Genomic DNA, 21,964 nt, shown 5'->3' with positions numbered 1-21,964 from the left:
AAACACGAAAAAAAACTTGCATGCAGTGGATCAATTCTAAAGCAGTAAGTGTCAGCGCGGATAACGGCTCGCGTTTTTACGGAAATATTAGATTACGAGCCGCTGCAGGTGTTCCATATTTAATAAATAAAAGGCTAGGCTTGGTTACGTGTGCCGACAAGATTTGCTCCGGCAGTCCTTTTCGGTGGGCTCTGCGTCAATAAAAGTTTCATTCGTTGCGCACGCCCGGCTGCCCAGAGTTGGCGCTGTTAGCCGAGGGCACTGATAGCCGTTAGCGCTGTTAGCCATTAGCGCTGTTAGCCGAGGGCGAGATCAGGATGCCTTAGAACACGCTCCTATAAAGCGAGATATAAGACGGAAGAAGAAGCATGTGCTTGGTGCGGTAAAGCTAGGGAGACTAAGGAGCATGTTTTATTAGAATGTGAAGACGTCTACCCAGCGGTCGACTGGCCTCTTTGAAGGACTTGGGTTCAGCGAGAGCAGTGTAAAAGTAAACATGTCCGCAATAGGCATTAGTAAGTGGTGATTAGAGGATTGGCGGAAGAAAACTAGGGAAACGACAAAAAACCGAGACGTACAAAAGCACAGTTCGAAATAGGGGATCAGAAAATTTGTGTGGGGTAGTTCATAACGTTTTTTTTTCTTTTTAATTGTTTAACCTAGGTAGGACATTAGGCAGTATAATAGCAAGAACTTGGTAGCGCAACCCACCGCCCCGTTCCAAAGGGGACGCTCATAACATCCATCCATCCATCCACCGAATGGGCATAAACAGTGCAACAAAGCAGATCAAAAAAGACCTGCAAAAGATATATGCTTCTATAATGTCTTGCGTTCTGATGTGCACTCTGGCATCAGGGCATTAGATATAGGCAAACATTTGCCTTTATTAGTATTTTTTTTCTTCCCAACATTAAGACAGCACCGCCTTAAACACCACGAGCTATGTAAACAAAGATTAACGTGGACACATTGAAAAGTTTTCGACTATAGTTACAGGAGGAAGATTGAACAGACATATAAAACCCAAACCACAGTCACGCGAATTTTATAGAAAAATTTATAAGCACTTATAATACTGCATTCGCCTTGATGAACTAGGTTAAATTTCGGAATTCTACAAAACCTTAGATAGATTAGGCGTCGCACAAATAAATTTTCAGTAGAAATGAACTTTTTGCTGAGTTGACAAATATTAAACAGGTAAATACTCCAAATTGAAAGGTGACTATTGTGTCAAAATATTTTCTAACACACTGATCGCAGACAGAGCGTGGAAAGCGTACAATAAACGTGTCTAAAAAAAGCTGTGCATCAAATACAAGTCGTAGGTACGACGTACAGGGGTCTTTCCTTGTCCAATAAATTTAACGAACGATTTCTCACTATTGGTGACTGACACAAGCGTTTATGGGCGTGGCGTACTACTGTATCTTCAAGAAAAATCTGTAAAAACAATCTTTTTCACACACATCTCCGACTGAAGTAGCGTAGTTAATTTTGAAATTACATAGTAACTGTATGGCTGAAATTTACAGTGTTAAATCACAAACAGTCAAATACGTTTGCGATATAGTGGCGCCGATGTTTTCACATATTTGCAACCAAATGCATATCCTACGAATGTTTCCTGATAAGCTGAAGATAGCAAGCATTTCATAGGTGCACAAAGGAGGTGACCGCAATTTATGTACGAATGATCCCATCACTGTTTTTTTTGTTTACTACAAGGTTTCTAAAAATGGTGTAAACGCACGTTTACTTTCCATCCGTGAGAAGATAATGTCGACCCAATGGTACAGTTTTTAGAAGGGAAAATCAACGGAAAGGGCGGTAATTCGCGTGAATGATGAAATAATTACGAATACATAGGATAAACCTTTACCAATGGGGTTGTTATTGGACATAAATAAAGCTTTTGATTCTGTTAATCATAAAGATCTCTTAGTAATATTACCGTAATACATTGTAAGACGCACTTCGTTAGGGTTGATTAAAAGCTATTTATCGTCTAGGAAAAACTGTAGTAGTATTGCCGCTTGCAACATTTTTATTTGGCCTTACCGCGACGCATTTAAAACGCAGGCGAGAGCTTGTATAGGCAAGGAATGCACAGAAAAAAATAAGCATGTCATCAAAGCTACTATAATGCTTTTGCATTCCCACACGTAAGCAGTCTTAAGTAGCTCTGCCGAAGTTTTCTTTTATCGGTCTAATTTACACTCTATGCTGCACGATGCAGGCATGTGGCTGGCTTCACTGTCGAAATTGTTGACATCAAATAAAATCGAACTTAAGAGCTACTTCAAGAACTTATGAGCTGCTTGAAAAGCATGACTGATGCGATACGTTGTGAGTAGCAATGACAGAAATCAACCCGCTACGTGACGACATACTGACATCAAGACTGTACACCAGCTCGGTTTGCAAAAACACTTTGCACGTAATATTCCACCTTGAACTGCAACTCCTATGAGTAATGTTGCTAGGTGTATTCAGCAAGTTTTAAATACAATTCTTTTAAACAGTGCTTTGGTGTTTGTGCACTGTGCTGGCGTGCGCCGTTACTCCTTCAAGGCTCCAGAGGAATATTTACAGACTTACATCCACGCGATTATATATATGGTGGCATAAAATGAGAGTAAATGCAGTTTCGTGCTCACCTAAACAAACTATTCTTGCTGTCGAAGTCACTCAGGGGTCTGAGAGGTTTGTCCAGATTCGCGGAATCATAAGAGATCTTTGCTATGATCACGAAAGGCGCTGCGAAGAGCACGATGCCCTGGACGCAGTCGGCCCATACGACACCTCGTAGTCCTCCCTGCATTTGTGAACGGGCAGAAAGTTAATTCAATAGAATTTACACAATAAGCACTTGCTCGCGCAAACTCGTACCATGAGACCAAGAAGTGCCGAGGTAAGCACCCAAGCTGATGGCATCTTGTGACGCTCTGATTCAACCGAACCTTGCAGGATTCTCATTATAATGACCGACAGTGATTCTCTTATCCACTGGCTAGTTTAAGTAGGTCGCAGCCGAAAGCTGACATGGGTCGAATTTTCATTTATATTTTACACTGCAGCTGTTAGAACCTCGCCGGTTTTCTCTTGACGTTCGCTGCCTTGCCGAGCTGAGGGAGAGAGAGCTGAGAGAGTGAAAGCAAAGTATAAAAATAGCATCGCTATGCATAGCGACGAGACGAGAGAGCTGGTGAAGCCTCGCGGAGCAGTAGGAGTGGCGTGGCGCGGACCCAGGAGGTGTCACGTCATTGATCTCTGATAAAAACTTGTGCGCTCGCTTCGGCGGTCCTCTCTCTCGGAGTGGAAAAAAATGCATAGCTCTGCTATCGCTAATACCAGACATAGCAGAGCTGGGGAATCCCTGCAAAAGTTAAACTAAGTGTGTTGTTTGGCTTTACTTTACTGACCTGCCCCCAGCTCCACTGGTCTCTGGTGTTTGCGATATCAAAGCCAGGTATAATTTTTCTGCTACACCATCAATTTTTTTTACACCATAGTTGATCGTAATAACGCGATTTCACTCATGGCTGCCGGATAATTGCAAACTTGCGTAACATTGCCTTTTTGCACACACACACACCATCGTTTACATTGTCAGTGCACTTTCCACCAGCTGCATAACGGCATGTGTACAATGTGCCTACGTACTGCAGCGGCTAGGATTGCCAGATCTTTGAACTGTTGTCACAGTGAATGGTTAACGAGTTCGAGCCATCGAGTTCACTTTTGATGCTAGCGCTATTCACATTGCAGCGTTTCGCTGCCTTCTGTTCTATAGAAATAGCAGATGTAGTCGTGTTGGTTGTGTGTATATGCCCTATTGATTGTTCTGCATGCGTGAGCGCGCGTGTGTGTGTGTGCGGGTGTGTTGCTGCATGTGCTGTTTATGTGATCACTCTGTATATCATAATTATCAACCAGAACTAGGAGTAGCACGCGAGGCGATCAGTCATGAAAACATCTCCATCATATGATAAATGCTTGATCCCTCACTTTGTTGATGCCATTTTTTCGTGAAGCACTAAGCTTATTCTATTTCTTCATGTGATAATCTTACAAAAGTCTTTGAGGAATAACTACCGTGATTTTGATGATGATGATAGTGATGATGTCTTCAAACGTGTACATAATCGCTCTTTAATGTTTATGACATGCTAAACACTCTGTTGCGGTACATTCAGGCGCAATATTATTGTGGTATAATTATAGGTGGACTTTCTCAACTTTGTACGCATAAAACAAGATCTGGGCCTATCCGGAAAGCACTACAGCCAACTACGGCACCTTAATGAGCTAGCTGGCCGGATGAAGAACTAGAGCAGTGGCACGCGACGTACAGGCGTCAGATGTTTCAAAGAGCGAATTTGACGCGAAATAAGTTCTCGTGGGCGCGCGGCCTAACCTTGGCCCCGTCACGGAGCCCCTGTGAGTGCAGACGCCTTTGCAGTACAAATATAGGCTTTGAAGCTGCGACTCCTAAAAGTGGCGGAGCAGGCAAAACAAAGGTATAGCAGCGCTACGTGCAGGTGCTCCGCCTCAGTAGTGAAAAATTGCGGGCGCCCTTCCCTTAAAGTTTTGAACACTGAATGTCCGTGACTTACTACGTAAGCGACGGCAGGGTCACCTGTTACAATTGCTACACAGCCAAACGCTAGATATTATTGCAATTCAAGAAAGAAAAATTGAATCGGATGACGACACAACGGCTGTTGTAGCTCTATTTCGTTCGTTATATAAAGTATGTGTCAGCCACACGATGGGTTTCTCTGCAGGATATATGCTATTTGTAAGGAAAACATGGCGATAAAGCGTGTTTGGGACTGTGCACTGATGGAGAACTGCGCCTTCTATGGTGCGAAGCCAGTATGAAAGATCAAGTTTGGAGGTTTAGTTGTGTGTATATGCGAAACAGAGCCCGTCGCAGGGAGTACTACTTTCTCTCGTTGACCAAGCGCTTACGCACTGACCATGTATTGGTTGTCTTAGGTGATTTTGATTGTCTTTGCAGTGCACATGATCTTTTGTCTACAAGGTAGCGCCAGGATACCAGCGCTGGCGTTTCGATGCCATGACATCTGACTACCAGCTTGTTGGTGTACGGCAACACAAAAATAAATTCCCATTTCGCTACACACACCTTCAAGGTACATCTCATGCAAAACTCAATCAGATTTATGTATCATACGGCTAAAATGTGCGCCTAGTGTTCATCAGTGATCATTGCTTGGTGTCAGTTTCTTTTGGCAACCGGTAATTTCAAAGTTCGCGGATGAGCTGGATCTTATGGAAAATTAATGTTACTCGCACATAAGCCTGTTCTAAAGCGCGTCCCGGAAATATTTATTGTATCAATTCGCAGTTCTTTATCTCTCTCTGCGCAGTGGGAGATATTCAAGCAAGAAGTTATAACGGTCGCCATTGTGGAAGCTTCCTTATTGTCTTTTGAGAACAAAGGAAAATATAAAGAGTTGTGGAAGTTGATACATCAGCTACACGAACTTCAATGCCTGTATTTTGGCAAAAATATTAAAGGCATTTAGAGCATTAAGGCACAAATGCAGACAATAGACGCTGAGAGAAGCAGGGGTGCACTAGTCTGTGCACGTACTCGTCGGTATTTGGAGCAACAACCTTGTAGTCCGCTTGGTAATGAGCATCGGCATACTCTGTCGAAGCAAGTGCACGAGATGGAGGATGCGGAGCGTTTTTTAATGAGCAGGCTAGAATGATCAAAGCGTTCCCGGATAATTATGAAAATATTTTCTAGTGTCATATTGTTATCTATAGTGAAGCTGAAACGAAAATATTGTTTGGTTGCGGCCACAGCTCTGTAAAAAAATGTGATGATGCTGATACAGACATATGTATCATAGAAGGTGAAGCAACCATTGCTTCCCTAGTTGAAGCAAAACTCCTGGGTCTGATGGCTTGAGTGCGAAATTTTGAAAGTGCTTTTGCTCAATATTGGCTCTCTTTCTGCTTTAACTACATGAAGAAGCTCACTGGATTGGATATCTGCCTACCACACTCTATCAACAGCACTTACCCCAAAAAGCAGTGATGCAACCGAATTGCAGAAACTCCAGAGACATTGCGGCATATCGTTTTGCAACATGAATTACAAAATACTTGCGAATGTATTGTATTAGCTGGGCTTCTTCAAGACATAATTTAATTAGTGGTGGTAGACCATCAAACATGTCGCATTAGAGCAATATCAATCCAGACAAATCTCTACAGTGCACGGTCTTTGCTAGAGTGTGTAGCAAAAAGTGCAGGTGAAGTCGCAAGTAGTTCCGGTTACTTTGGCAAAAAGACTTGATAAACATAATCACTACTTCTTCGTGTACAGTACTACTTCGTGTGTACAGTAGCCCATCACACGGAAAGCAGAAATTCAAAGCACTGTTGCACAAAGCGTGCAACGTCGCTGGGCCCGACAACAGGCTGGAAATCTGCGGGGACTTCAACGTGCCGAATCAAGCCTGCGGTTACCCCAAAACATTGGCAAAGGGCAGGGACCTAATGCAAGATGCTACCGACTTGGGACTAAATCTAATTACCGACCCAGCATACCCTACAAGAATCGGCAACTCGATCACCCGAGGCACAACGCCCGATCTCATTTTCGTCAGGAGTAATGGCGGTGGTATGGCGGACTTCGAGTGGCGCAACACGGGCCACGAATTGGGAAGTGACCATTACATTGTGGAGGTCGCTGTCCCGCTCGGTGGTACCGACGAGGTTGGCAAAAGCCTTCGGAAACATAGATTTACTGACTGGGACGCGTTTCGAGGATTGTTACCAGAGGAGCAAACCGAAATTACGGACATTGAGAAGTGGTCCACCGAGATTGTAAACAATGTAGAAAAGGCCACCAAGGAAGTCGAGATGGACGAGCGTGTCCACAGGGTCGACAGCCGCCTCGCCCACCTCATCGAAGCCAAGCAGTCCATCCTGTCAAGGTGGAAGACGCAGAGGACAAACAGAAAGCTACGCAAGAAGGTCGCCGAACTGAACCGCGAGATCGAGTCCCACAGCCGAGTGCTATGCACACAGCAATGGAATGAGGTTTGTAACGCAGCGGACGGCCAGATGCACTGCGGCAAGACGTGGAGTATGCTGAGGCATCTTTTGGATGCGACCACGACCAAGTTTCACCAGCACCACAACTTGGCCAAGATAATCCACAAGGCGCTGACCGAGCACGGGGAAGACGAAGTGAACAAATGCCTCGACGACAAGTACCTCCCAGTCATTCCCACAGAGACGCACCCAGACCACCTAGGCGAAGCAAACGAGTGGCTAGATCGAGACATTGAAGTTTGGGAAGTAAGGGTTGCCCTGCACGATCTCAACAGCAACTCTGCCGCTGGTCCCGACCGCGTTACGAACAGAGCGCTAAAAAATCTTAACGAAGCGGCCATCGAGAACCTCACGGCATACTTCAACACTTGCTGGCGAGCCGGATCATTACCTCGGCAGTGGAAAGCAGCCAAGACCATCTTGGTTCCCAAGCCGGGCAAGCCACTCAACATTGAGAACCTCCGGCCGATCTGGCTTACGTCCTGTGTGGCAAAGCGTTGGATCATGTACTCATGGCAGAAGTACCTGGAAGATTCAGGGCTCTACCCAAACACTCTCATCGGGTTCCGAAACAAGCTCGGAGCTCAGGACGCCATGATACAACTGAAAAATGAAATCCTCGATGACACTACCAACACGAAAGACAAGCGAGCCATCTTGGGTTTGGACCTGCAGAGCGCTTTTGACAAAGTGAGACACACTGCGATTCTGGCCCAGGTGTCACGGCTAAACATGGGCAAGAGAACTTATGCGTACATCAAGGATTTTTTGACGGAGCGGACTACTGAAATCATCGCCGGTGACCTGCGGCTCCAAAAGAAGAAGCTCGGCAGTGTCGGGACCCCCCAGGGCTCAGTCATCTCGCCATTGCTTTTCAACCTTGTAATGATAGGGGTGGCCGAGCGCCTCTCACGAGTCGCGCGGGTCCGACACACCATCTATGCCGACGACATAACGCTCTGGGTCCCAGGAGGAAGCGACGGACACATCGAGAATACATTGCAAGAGGCGGTTGACGCTATCGAGGAGTAGCTGGACGTGTCTGGGCTCGTCTGCTCCCCAAGCAAGTCTGAGCTGTTGGTGATTCCTCCGAAAAGGACAGCTAGGAAGACGAAAGGCAACGAACCTGCGAGAGAGCAAGACACAATAAAGATCAAGACGTGCGGTGGTCACATGATCCCGGCTGTCGAGAAGATCCGAGTGCTGGGGATGCTGATTGAGCGCAAACGAGTCAACGGCGAGACGGTCAACTGTCTGGCGGCCAGAATCATGACCGCCATCCGCCTCATTAAGAGGGTGTCGCACAGAACAGCAGGCATGAAGGAAGAAAGCCTCACCCGGCTAGTGGAATCCTTCGCTATAAGCCACATTACATACGTTGCTGCTTTCCACAACTGGAGGCAGTGCGAACGAAATAAGATCAATGCGCTCATGCGCAAAGCGTACAAGGCTGCACTCGGACTTCTCGACTGCACATGCACCGACAAGTTCCTGGCCTTGGGAGTGCATAACACCCTGGAGGAAATCACCGAGGCGCAGAGGACCGCTCAGCTCGCGCGGCTATCAGAAACAAGAATGGGCAGACAAGTGCTGCGTGACCTAGGGCTGGGACTAAAGGACATGGGGCCCAAAAATACAGAAGTGCCTGTACCGGACGCAATTAGTAGACGGCTACGGGTATGTCCGGTGCCAAGAAATATGAACCCTTAGCTCCACAAAGAGCGGCGGGCGGCGAGGGCCAAGGCGCTCATCGATGACTCCAGACAGGGGTGCCGTGTTTGTGGACGCGGCAGAGTATCCACATGACAGAAAGGCATTCGTCACTGCAGTCGTCGGGGCATCGACCGGTGCAACGAGAACAGCGGCGAGTGTGCGGACTCGAGGGGCGCACCAAGCCGAGGAGGTGGCCATTGCTTTGGCCATCGCCGGCCCCGAGTGCACGACTGTGTTTTGTGATTCTAGGACGGCAGTGAAAAATTACGCCAGAGCAAGGGTGTGTGGTGAAGCCGCGCGTGTGTTGCGTGTGGTCGATCTCGCGAGTGAAGGTCGGTGTGTGGTGATAAAGTGGTTTCCGGCCCACATGGGCAGTGATGTGTCGGATCGCGGCAACGCCAACCACAACGAGACGGCGAACGCGGCGGCGCGAGGACTAACCAACCGTGCCACTGCTACTACAGCCGACCCGTCGTGGTGGTGGGAAACCAAGGACAAAATGACTTCCTACAATGAAATTGTGAAATGGTACCGACTAGAGCGAAGGACTATGCCGCCACCTCATGCGGGCTTGACCCGTAAGGAGGCGGTTTTATACCGACAACTTCAAACGGGGTCGTTATTCACCCCGGTGCTGATGAGGCACGTGTGTCCAAGTGTTTATGAAAGTGACCTGTGTTTTGTGTGCCGAAAGGAAAGAGCCACTGCAGCTCACATCCTTTGGGACTGTGCTAAGAATCCGCATGTAGGTGCAACAATAACAACGATCCCGCTGCGGCTCGAGGCTGCAACGAGATGCTATTACCAAGATGTACAAACCCAGGCCGTCCAGCAGATCTCGGCGGCCCTCGACGACCGAGCGAAACCGGAGGGAGGCTGCCACCCCAAAAGAGGGGCAGGCGCGGTCGACCAAAGGGAATAGTGCGGCCGCGGCCGAAGTAGAAGCGCCACACGCCGCGAAGACGTCATGGCCGCGTCACGGTAACGCCTCCCTAACAGGGGAAGGCTAACCGTTCTGCAGGCGTTCACAACAAAGTTTCGTCACTCACTCACTCACTTTTTCGCTCGTGTGGCAGGGCCCATAAACATTGGGTCTCTTCATTTTAAAGACATCCCTGTTTGTTAAGCTAATGGCATAACAAGGCTGAGGTTATCGGTAAGACAAGGTTGTCCCTTGCCCTCTCTTTTATTCGCTTTACACTTAGAACCACTTTGCCCACGAATTCTCAAGGATCATCCTTTGAGGGGTTGAAAGGGGTTGAGGGCCTTTGAGGGCCTTTGAGGGGTTCAAACTGTTATCCAATGAGATCCGTGTACTTGCCAATGAAGATGAAATAGCCTTCTTTTGGGCTGTCAAGAAAATTGTAGAGAATGCCCTTGCCATCACGCAACCGTTTGGATCAGCTTCTGGTGCCGCAGTAAATTTTGAGAAGAGCGAAGTGTTTTCGTTCGGTCTATGGCGTACGATGCCAGCCCACTTCACAGGGATTCAGTGGAGGCAGGACTCTAAGTACTTAGGTGTACCGCTCTGAACATCGCTGTAGTAACTCACACTGCTCAGTGGAAATTGCCGAAGTACAACGCAAGTTTAATACTTGCCAGGGATGGTAATTGTCCATATGTAGCCAACTAAAGCTTGAAATTTGTTCCTAGCAGCTCGGCTTATGTAGGTCCTGCAGCTATTACACTGCTCGCGGCTTAGGTTGCAACTTTTTCAATATGTGTCTACAACATATGTATGGAGCTCACGTATTCACGCCATGCTACGTGATAACGTTCTTTTATTCTCTTGGCAGCAGGGATCTTGGCCTAGGGCACCTTTTTGTTAGGCAACTTGTCTGCCAGTTATTCTTCTTTCGTGGTCTAAGCAGTCCATTACTAAGAGAGATGCTACGACTTCGATTAAACAATTACCTTCCAGAAATATTTGTGTCATCATCTGTCAGAGATGCACCACGGGCTCCTTAGGCTTCTTGAAGGAGGTTGTCGAAGGCATTCGCTTTCTTAATGTTTGCTTTAGTATGGATTATATTTTCACTGCCACCCGCAAAGAAATTTCTGCTGCACTCATAGACAAATTGTTTTCTGTTCTCCGTTATCGTGCCCCTTATTCCGAATGTTATTACCTTGATATACTTAGGCGTGTCCATTGAACCATCATTCCTCCAGGGATCAAAACGTTTTTCTTTAAATTAGATTCGGAAGACACTTCTGTTAAAATCTGGTGTAGAAAATGGGGCTGTTTCGTGCCGTTGCCGACAGACTGCCACTTGCGTCCACATGCTGAAACGATTGATCACGGTTCTGTACATTGTAGGGATGCCTTGTTCTCCTGCGACTTTCTCCAAAGAAGACCTAAAAAGTGTTTGGATGTCGGACCATGCACAATTCATTTCCTACGTTTTAAAGATCCCTGTGACCCATCATATGACATGTTCATGTTACTTGGCCTACATGGCCTTTGACGCAGTAGAAAGTGTGGCAGGCACGCTAAAACACCGCTAAGCACTCGGTAGTTTGTTCAGGAATCTATTGCCTATGTTCGTAGCGTGTACGCTGCACAAGAAACAGCGCCGGACTGGATGTGTGGACTATTGGTGTGCCTTCAGTCATATTAAGTATCTGTAGCGTTTTGTGTTTTTTTAAATTTGCCTAATATTAAGCTGCCATGTAATAAAGAAAATAAAAACGCTGGCGTGACTCAGTGGTAGGTTAGGTGACTCCCACGCAGCGGTCCGGTTTCGATCCCGGAGAGAAATTAGTATTTTTTGTCTCATTCCCAGCGATAGCTGGTACCGACATTGGGCACCGGCGGGGCACACCATAGCCAACCGAAATGTCTATCGGAATGAGCTCATAACTAGATTACGCTGTGAAACATGCCCTTTAAGAGTCTGCCTAGTCTGAACCCATTCTGTAGTTTTCCAAGTGTTTAATTTTTCTTCGCCCACTTCTACAGTTGTAAATATATAGCTTGTGTTGCCATTCTTTATATAACTTATGTTACGTTATTATAAATGACCTGTATGAGTTTTGTCTTATCCTTATCACCTTTACCTCCGTAGATTAGGTTCTTCTTGCTTTATTGCCATCCAACCACAATTTTTTCCCTTTTAGTCACTTGCTCTATGGCATTATTCAGCAGTGCCTTGCTCTTAGGAGCCAGGTTTTTCATTAGCGGTACTGGTACTTCATCGCGTCCTATGGCCGTGTTATTAGGGAGATTTTCTTCAGCATTTTCCCCAGCAAAACTTTGCTATGCTAAATTTTGATCTCTTAGGCTTCTTTATTGTTGGTGGATTTATTCTAGTCAGAACTGCTCTTTGTTTCATGCCGAAGTAATTCCTAATAACGTCTTTGATGTACCGCAGGGCATCGCCTCCTTCGAATGTGTTAGTCTTATTTCCTTATAGCTCTTTGCGAATTTTTAGTTGCAGCTCCAAGTGATCTTACCCGAATTCGTATACTTCGCGCCCGCTGGTGGTGGGACGGCAAGTGAGATGGGACTTGGCGTTGCCACGACAGAAGGGTATAGCGACAAAGGCATGCACATCACACTCTATTTACGGAAAAATATGCTCATTTTTGATTGCATACTGATGTTATACTTAGATACTGACTACTCCTGCGTCTTTTCACTATGACCAGGTATCACTTAGTACCAATCCCATGTCCATACGACATCTACAAGGCACCTAACGGGCCATTTTTTTCTCTCTATGTTGTTACAATATATCCAGATCATAGCTACGCTAAAACCATGTGAATTGAGCTAAGGAGATCTTGTTTTGAAAACTAATCTTTTGGATAATTGTTCAAACGCTGATGTTACTTGAGGTGCGACGATGACATAAGTCGAATATTTAGGATACTGAGAAGTTCTGATTTGTTAGACTACTACAGATCAGTATGTGGTTAGCACCATCGTTCCTTCCTGATCTTACTTGTGCTTCGGAAGATGGTTCTTTATAAATTTCTCTGTAGTCTTTCTCTTCTCTCTCCAGTGATTCCAACACCTAAATTAGAGCACGAAAGAACCCTCGTTTTTCAAAAGCCTGTGCCAATTATCGCCTACACATTCAACCAAACTTTTTTCAAATGCTCTTTTGATGAATTATCATTAGGCTAGAGGTGGATACAATGTGACATTGCTAAGAAATGTGCTTATTAAAACATATTTGTTGCTGGGCAAAATCAAGTTCAACAGAACGTGTGCGAATGAGAACCGGATGGGTGCTGTCCTGTTCTTTCTAGCGTGATTTTACTTTTTTTTGTGCGAATATGTGTCAAGTAAGTAGCATCCCTTGTCCCCTTGAGAAAATAAATTTACGCTATTCTCCCGTTCACCTCGGTAGTATCAATGAAATGTGACAAATCACGTCCGCTTCAGAATCTGAAAACGTGTAGAAGGCACATTTGAAAAAGACAGCCGAGGATGCTTACCAGTGCCGTGTAGGTAGTTCCAAGTACTCCGATCACCACGTTGCACCAGGGTAAGGGAACGTTGAGCACTTGCGGGAAAGTAAAATTACCAATTTTACTATCAATACTTTCTCTATTTCTTCTCCTCTCAGCGATAATAATAGCAGCAATAATAACAACAATAATAATATTCTTAGCACCTAGCTATTCAAATAGATGTATCTTACAGGCACCTTCTTTTGATTGCTTGACGCTTGTAAAAAAAGTATGGAGTGAAAATATACCTCAGATACAAGATCAGTCACAAATAAAGGGTGCAGAGAACACTTAGGACATATCTGGAGAAACGAGGTCACCGCAATGAGAAGCAAGCAGCAAGCGAAATCACAGGAAAAAAAACTAAAATAAAAACAATAGAATTAGGTGGCAACTTCTGAGCGAAGTAGATCTTGAATCTGAAGTCGGCTTCCGTGGCAATGTCTGATAGCGAGGCGCTCCATACAGTTATTGTGCGCAGCAAGAATGAATACGCATAATGGGTTGACTGGTCTTTAATATGTTTGACTTTAGGTAGATGATCATGACGTGTAAAAATAACTGGTAGCGATAGAAACAAGTCTTCATGAAGTGAAGGATGGTGATAGATCTTAGGGAAAAGGGATAGGCTAGAAATATCATGGCGAAACGCTAAGTTGTCCAACTCAGCTTTATTTTTCACAGAAGTGACGGCGTGTAACGTGAATCTTCTGACAAAAACTATTCGCCCGGCACGGTTTGGCAAGGCTTACGTCACGTAACTGGTGATATAAGCTTATTCGGTATCCCAAAAAACAGAGGAGCAGTCTAGTTCAGAATCGATTAATGTTGTGTTAGCTACTTTTTAATGTCCCTAGGGGCACCTTTAAAATTATGTTTATAAGTCCGAGAGTACGGTTAGTGTAGTCAAGCCTAAGATCAACATGATTATTCCATGATAACTCTGACTTAAGAGTGACGCCAAGGTACTTGTAAGTTGTAGTGAGTTCAACAGCGCAACAGCAGCGCTTTTATTTGATGCGAAGAAATGGGTTGCCACTGGCAAAATCGGGCAACTCGGTTTTCCCTTTTCGCTTGCAATCGAAATCCTGTAATTCTCATTAGAACATTTGTGACTTAACAGTTGCAATGTAATTTTTCATGGTATGCTTGTAGGAAGCACAAGTGTAAGTGCATACGCCCATCTGTTTGCATCAGCTGACGGATCTGGCTATGGAGTAAGCTCATAGTCAGGTCGCATCTCACGTCATTACGTTCTGCGGCAGCATGCAAGCCAATTTAGCTTTTGCCAACTCACACAGCAGTCGGGACCTTCTTCTGGGTTAGCTCTATAGACCCCTTGCAAAAGTACGCCCCTCGCGGCCGCCGCCGCAACTACGTGCGCAGCCGCCATGTTGTGGGGGTGCCGCCAGCTGCCGCTCCTGTCTCGGCATTGTTGACTAAGGAAAGCGTCGCGTCGTTCAAGGCTCTTACGTTGCAAGTCTGCGTTATGAATATTTATTTGGCAATGGTTCACTTCTGCTGTGTTCCTGAATGTCACCAGGAGGGATACCGATGCAAAAGCGGCGAAAAGGTACGTATACGTGCGTGCTATTATTACGGGTGTTGTTCGCGGACATACCACTGTTGTCCTGGTGCATTGACTCCGCGTAAACGAGCTTGGAGCGAACTTTCCCCGCTGCCGTATTCCGTTATTTTAGCGAAACATTGTGGTAACGCTTTAGAGGCTACGGTAACTGCGTTTTGTGTGTGTGCGTGTGCGCGCGCGCGCGCGCCCGCGCGCGCGCGTCGGTGATCACAGTAGGAATGAAACGACCGTGCGTGCTAAATGCAGGCGTTAAGCCGCGCTTCGCAAACACTGCGCAAAACTAGCCGCTCGAACTTCGTTCCCCACCGCGTGGGATGTTTCTGCTGAGCGTTGGTTTATCCACGCATGTGTTCGTATTTTGATGGACGGTAACGTTTTGGGGCACTTGTATAGGGGGTAGAGACGCTGTCGCTCCCTGAAACCACGGCTGTACTGCAGCGCAGCGATTGTACTAGTGAGAACACGTTAAAATAAATGACCTCGTCGCAGTGTCCGCAGTCTACAGGCAAGCTATATAGATACGGTGAAGTATATTTGCACTGACGAAAAGTCTGTATTACACCGTGATGTAACTCGAACGTCGCACTCTTGGCCAGCCTGTCTGGTACGACGTGCTACAAATGTGTCGGCAGCCGGCAAGTAAAAAAAAATGTATGTGGTCTACCTATAGCTGCCTAGTTTCCTCATAATCATGCCGAGTATTTTAGTCAAAGCCGCGATCAGAAAAAAAATATTACATTTTTTGCGCCTGCGCCTTTTCATTTATTTTTAAAAACCAAGGATAATTTTTTATGAACCACAGATTAAAATCGTGCCATGAAGTTATAGCGAAGAAACCGCTTTTTTTGCGAGTGAGCAACATGCAGTGCTAAAAACGTACTGCCTAGATCCATCCTGAATTTCCTTTTAGTCAGCTGCATTGGTACCCATGGCAACGTAAGAATATGAGGGCTAGTGACCCAGCTCTTTTAGTGAAATACCTGTTTTTAGACAAGCACATCATAATTTACCTTTTGCAGGTCTCATTTCACAAGTTCCCACGGGACAAGGTCATGTTCAAAAAGTGGATAATCGCCATAAGAAGGGATCCAGGGCCAAACTTCGTGGTCGGCCAGTTTACGAGGGTCTGCTCCAAACATTTCAAGCCGGATGACTATATCCCAAACGTGGCCAGTGGGCGACGCTTTCTGAAAGACAATGCTGTGCCGACGCAGTTTGTGTTTGCCAAGCCTGTGAAACAGCGTCGACCACCTAAGGAGCGAGCACTGCGCTGCAGCAAGAGTCTCACAAGCCATCTTTTACAAGCAGCAAGCCCCGACACTGATCTGAGCCAGCGTGAAAGTACGAGTGACCGAGATATGACCTGGGAACCTTCACAGCAATCCGAAGATGCAGGCCAACGAGCCAAGGGTCATGCGACGCAAAACACTGCTGCAGATTTGGTTTGTCAGTCGTGCACTGCCACTTTTCAAAAAATTCAGCTGGAGCTAAAGGCAAGGTGCGAAGAAGTTGCACAGCTGTCTGCTCATGTTCAGAGCCTTAAAAGGGCTTTAGGTGAAGCAAGGAAGCTCAGAGAGGACATCGTCACAGTAAACGACAACAACATTGAGCTGATTGCAGAGAACAAAAAGCTAACTGAGCAGCTTGAACATGTCAAAAAGCAGCTGCAAGAAATGCAACGAGCAGCTGAAGACAAAGAAAGTCGAGCAAAAAAAGAAAGAAAGCCATTTTCACTTGCGAGGTTCCGTGATGACGACAACAGCATGCAGTTTTACACTGGATTATCTAGCTACAAGCACTTTCAATGCTTCCTTTTATACCTGAAGCCGGGTGAAAATTCCTGTAATGTATACTTGGAAAATGAAAGCACACCTGGGGACGTTAAGGGACGCCCACGGAAGCTTGAACCTGCGGAAGAACTTTTTCTCACACTGATGAAATTGAAAACTGGATTTTTCCACCTGCATCTCGGGCATATTTTCCGTGTTTCTGCAAGTACAGTGTCAAGAGTGTTTTCTGGTTGGATCAATTTTATGTACATCCAGCTGGGAAAACTTACTCTGTGGGTGCCACGCAGTAAGATTGACAGGCACATGCCTCCTGCATTTCGGGAGCTGTACCCAAGCACAAGGGTGATCATCGATGCCACAGAGGTAAAGTGTGAAGTACCTAGCTCCCTCGTTTTGCAGTCAGGTACGTACTCAACTTAGTCGGCAAACACGTTTAAGGCTCTCATTGGCGTGGCACCAAATGGTCTTCTTACGTTCGCATCAGAACTTTTCATGGGGTCGCTCTCCGACCGCGAAATAGTGATCAGAAGTGGTTTTCTGGACTTAAACTTTGCTCCCGGCGACACTGTCATGGCCGACAAGGGCTTTAAGATCAAGGATCTACTTCAAGAAAAAGGGGTCGGCCTGAATCTGCCACCTTTCTTGACACAAAAACAATTTGAGGAGGATGACGTGCAGCGGACACAAGAAATCGCTTCACTCCGAATTCACGTCGAAAGGAGAATACAACGAATCAAGTGCTACCACATCTTTGATAAGGCAGTACCACTTTCCCTGGGTCCGCTGATTAATCAGGTATGGTCAGTGTGTGCCGTGCTGAGCAATATGCAAAGCCCTTTGATCACCGAAAGCGAGTGACTGGTGGGAAAAACTGCTTTATTGCTGCTAACTCTTACAAATAGATTTGTTTATTACAAAAGCTCACTTGTCTTTATTGCATAAATGTTTAGCTCTTCATGCAATATTCATGTTTTCACCTGCTGTACGAAGAATGGGAGCAGAGTGTCAAAATAAAAATTGTCTAGCACATGAACCATGTCGTTCCACTCTTTTTCGGCGAAACGCACGCGCTGCACTATAATAAAGTGCGGTCCGAAGACAACGAAGTCTGCCCACTGTGTGCGAGTTATCCCCATCTGTCCAATCACCTGCTTGTAGTGTTCATGGGAAACTTTCAGTTCAGGTTGGCAATCTTCATCAAATGCAACGAAGAAGTCTTCTGAAAAGAGAACCTCTCTCGTGGCATGTCTGAGGGAGTATGGGCATTTCACCTCTACTGTACCCCATGGAAAAGGTTCACAAGGGTCAAAGGTTAGGGCGTCAGGCGATGCTCCAAGCCATGGCCTGGACGGGTCGACAAAAAGGCCACAGTTGAATACTTCAACAGGATGTCCCGCAGTTGTCAAGGTATCCTTGTACCTCAGGAGGGCGTCTTTCTCGTTGGCTATGCCGTACCTGGAAAAGGAATTTAGTGAAGCTTCAGGAATTCGAGTGTACGCCCAGGACACAAGTGCATTTGCAATATGTTGCAAAACTGCGAGTCGGCCTAGTTGGAACATATTCATATTGAAAATTTTGTGCGCAAACAAACAGGGACGAAGAATAGGGGCAACACAAGGACAAGCGCTCGTCCTTGTGTTGCCCCTATTCTTCGTCCCTGTTTGTTTGCGCACAAAATTTTCAATATGCAATATGTTTTCAGTAACACCATGCCTGAACGTACCTGACGGGCTGAACGCGTGACAGGTCCTTCGGAGTCGTCAGGTTAATCAAGCCTTTTTTTGTCCACTTCTTCCGGTTCAGGACCAAACCGAAGTTGGATGCAGTAAGGCGGTGAAGGCGTCCTTGATGCCATGTTAGGCTGTTTCGTTGCCTCCTAGACGTCCTTTCTAGGTCCTGCGCCTCCGCTGGGGTGATGCATATACTCTGAAATGAATTTCAATGGCACATACCTCATGTGTTAGTGTGCAGGGACTGAAACAATTGATTGTTCGAGCCTACATTAAGGCAATGTTGCATGAATATAGAATATAAAACTATTACCTTAAGAAATGCTGCAGATGCTCCATCAAACGTGTCGGGTATTTTCCATTGTGGAACAGTGAAAGCGCCCGTAAACAGCTCCGCACTTGCCCATATTTGCGGCCGAGGCACTTCTAGCTCTTTGGATATGAAGACTGCAAATCCATGAGGAACCACAGACTGTTGGTAGTCGAGAAGGCAGCCCTTTAAACGTGTCCCAAATTTTGTTTCAGTGACGTCTGAGCTGTCTGCAGCGTTGAGGAAGCTGGCGAACTCCTGCATACCATTAATTTCTTTCAGTGCATCGGCGAAGGCCTTTATGTCTTCCTCCTGTTGCTTCGGGTCTTCGTTAGCAACAATGCCTTTATAGAGGCGAGAGGTGCGGGGCAAATCTTGCCCGCCCTCCCCTACTCTCCGCCAGTCTACCTGCTGCAGACTTGTTCCGCGAAGGGGATTGGTCCTTGGCACTCTCCACTGCTGCGGCAAATCTGTCGATGAGAGATGCTCTGGCGCTTCATTGTATCCTTTAACTTGAAGTAATGCCACTAACTTCAGCACAGCTTGCAAATGGTTACATGCGTGCTTGCCAGCAGCGCACTCACAAAGGCCGCCAAGTATGTCTCCCTGAAGCGACAACGCTGCCTTGACTGTATATGGTGAGAGGGTTTTTCGTTGGCTTCTGTAGCAGCTGGCCTTCACAAAGATGGTATTAGCCCTGAAACGAAGTGAATAGAAATGTAGAACAGTCCCGGTTTATGCTGGATTGCCACGCGAAATTCTTTATATCTTTCAACTGCGATGAGAAGCACGCGACCTTTTGTTACCAATCGGGGGGGGGGGGCGTTACCCCTTACATACGCAATGGACCGTGGCTCGTTGGGAAATACGCAATTTTTTCAGTGTGGGCGTGTGATGTAGCATGGCTTTTCAACTGCGAGCTTATGCAATCATGTGCACTATCACATTTACGTCCAACAGGAAGCCGATAGGTCTGCTTCGCTGCAGGGCAGATGAATGACACAGAAGTGCTTCTGAGGGGGCAAAGTTGATTAACATAGTCGGACACACGCTGTGACATCAAGCAATGCTGTAAAACGTGATACCTGAATTCTGCAATGGCCCGGCGCCCACCACATTTTTCGAGTAAAATCAGACGCTGGGTTTCTTACCCCTCTTTAGAGATTTCCATCATTCAACTGCGTTATGGCGAAGCAGAAACGCGAGCATTTATTAGTGCAGATTCACGAAGAAAAGCCCAAAATTTTTGAACAGGTGGTAGCGGGACAACGCCTTTTTTTTTCGGGAGATAAAGTATTTTACGGATTAGTAATCAGCAAGCGGCTCAACAGTTCCACGAGCGTAAAACCCTGGTGAGCGATTCACCTCAACAAAGTGGTTCTTTTCCGTTCGAGCCTGCGTTCACACCGTGTATAAAGCTACAAGTACTACAACAACTAACTTTATTGCCACATTGAAAACATTCAATGACCAAATTCGGTTAAATTAATCGCCTTTCATTCAGATAGCCTACTACATGGCTCCGAACAAGCGCGCGGGGTGCAGGAGCTATTAAGCGCTTCCCAACATGCCCAATCCATGCGCGCACAAATGTATTGGCCTTGCAAGCTTTCTCAGCGCTGTTACTAATGTTATCTATGAAATTGGCATCACTAAGCCGCAAAAACTTACGTTTTGCAGGAGTAGTTCGCGGAGACTGTAGAGGCAACAACGTAGCTCTCTGTCACCAACTTGTACGCCTTTCGTCGGCCCTTCGTAGTCTTCGTCGAAACAAAACTGCTGATTGCCGTCTCCCGGAGTGGCGGAAGGCACGACAAGTCACTCTCCCAACCGTGTACCGGGTAAACGACGTCGCTCATGTCGAAATCAGCGTCCAAGTAACACCTGACAACTCCAACTTACAGCAGCACCTCGTCATAGAACAAAGAACCAACAACGGCGGCTACTACGCTCCCGCAGTGCCCGCGCTCCCCCGCAACATGGCGAATTCATTCCCAGGATGCTTTTCGCAACCGAAACCGAAACACGATTTACTCGGCAGGTGGCGTACTTTTGCAAAGGGTCTATTCTACATTCTTACTTCGGGAACGTCGCAAATGTACGTACTTGTTGACATTCCAACAGCTGCGCTGTAGATGCTGACTGCACCTAATGTCAGCTGTAGAAAAAAGGCAAAATGTATTAACCAAACCCGACTGCAATTGACATTTACGTATTGCGAAGCATGCTTGAATTACATATAATAGTTATGAATTATAAATGTATTCTGCAGCAAAACCCTTAGTGCTCTTGTGACGTGTGTATTTTATGGGTTCTCGATAAATGTACCCATTGTTAGATACGGGACCTTTTCCTGAGCCTCCTTCAAGTTAACCAGACCACATTGAATCGCGCCACAGCTAATTAAGAAGCGCAGAAGCACGTATACCACATTCCCGAGGCGCGGCACGTGCAAACAAGTTGGCGGCCCCCACCTCGTACGCCGCATCTGGAGCTATTCAAAGCTTGACTATTCCCGAAAGTGTAGCGGGAGCCTGGCACGGTTCCAGGTAACGCAGGTCCCGAAAGTATAGCGGGAGCTTGGCACAGTTCCAGGTAACGCAGGTCCCGAAAGTGTAGCGAGAGCCAGGCACTGTTCCATGTAACATGGGTCCCGAAGCAAGACGGCTGTAATGCACCTTGAAGGCCTGGCAGCTATCCCCGATCCGCCTTTGTGAAGGCATTTGCAAGCCAGCGAGGTAATACCGCAGGGAGAAGAAAGCCCTCCGACAATTGGGGCCCAAGGAGCGACCCTCCTCGCCTTGGTGACGGTAGTTGCAGACCTTAACGGCAATACAGCAGAGAGAAGTAAGCACTCGGACAACTGGCGACCATAGAGCGACCTTCTCCGCCAGGTGTGGCACAATCGCACGGGCGCCTACCATTGGCCGAAAATGACGACACATGAGCGGGCTCACCGATTGGCTGAAAATGGCGTCACCTGAGCGGACTGGCCAATTGGCCGAACGGGACGTGACTTCGAGACCCCGAAGGGCTCAAAAGCCAGAGACCGGGAGCATTCCTAGAGCATTCCTTTGCTCATCTCTTTCGAGCTTCCTGCCCCGTGGCGCAGCATCCGTGTTGCTGCCGGCCCGTAGTGACCTTATGACTGTTAATTTCTTTGTACTGCCACTGTACATAGTGTGAATAAACCTCCAGTTTTTCACCCCGACGTCCTCCTCAACTCTTACAATTGGCTGACAGTGGTGAGATGGACTTTGCGACGTGG

General features: G+C 46.6%; 1 protein-coding gene and 1 long non-coding RNA gene across 2 annotated transcripts; one reads left to right on the top strand and one right to left on the bottom strand.

Moving 5' to 3' along the window:
• The first annotated feature begins 7,140 nt into the window (after positions 1-7,140).
• Positions 7,141-17,879, top strand: LOC135908343 (uncharacterized). The gene is made up of 6 exons (XM_070521045.1): positions 7,141-7,353; positions 7,507-7,797; positions 12,252-12,315; positions 14,580-14,851; positions 15,886-17,059; positions 17,815-17,879. Exons 1-6 carry the CDS (start codon positions 7,141-7,143, stop codon positions 17,877-17,879), a joined length of 2,079 nt encoding a protein of 692 aa, XP_070377146.1.
• Positions 17,880-17,898: 19 nt separating this feature from the next.
• Positions 17,899-18,897, bottom strand: LOC135908331 (uncharacterized). Its single transcript, XR_010566290.2, has 3 exons — positions 18,700-18,897; positions 18,380-18,582; positions 17,899-18,111 (listed from the first exon to the last, which is right to left on the bottom strand). It is a non-coding gene; the product is annotated as an uncharacterized lncRNA (long non-coding RNA).
• Between the last annotated feature and the right edge of the window lie 3,067 nt (positions 18,898-21,964).

Source organism: Dermacentor albipictus, chromosome 6, assembly GCF_038994185.2.
Source record: "Dermacentor albipictus isolate Rhodes 1998 colony chromosome 6, USDA_Dalb.pri_finalv2, whole genome shotgun sequence".
Taxonomy (NCBI): Eukaryota; Metazoa; Arthropoda; class Arachnida; order Ixodida; family Ixodidae; genus Dermacentor; species Dermacentor albipictus.
This window is presented reverse-complemented; position numbering and strand designations above follow the sequence as displayed.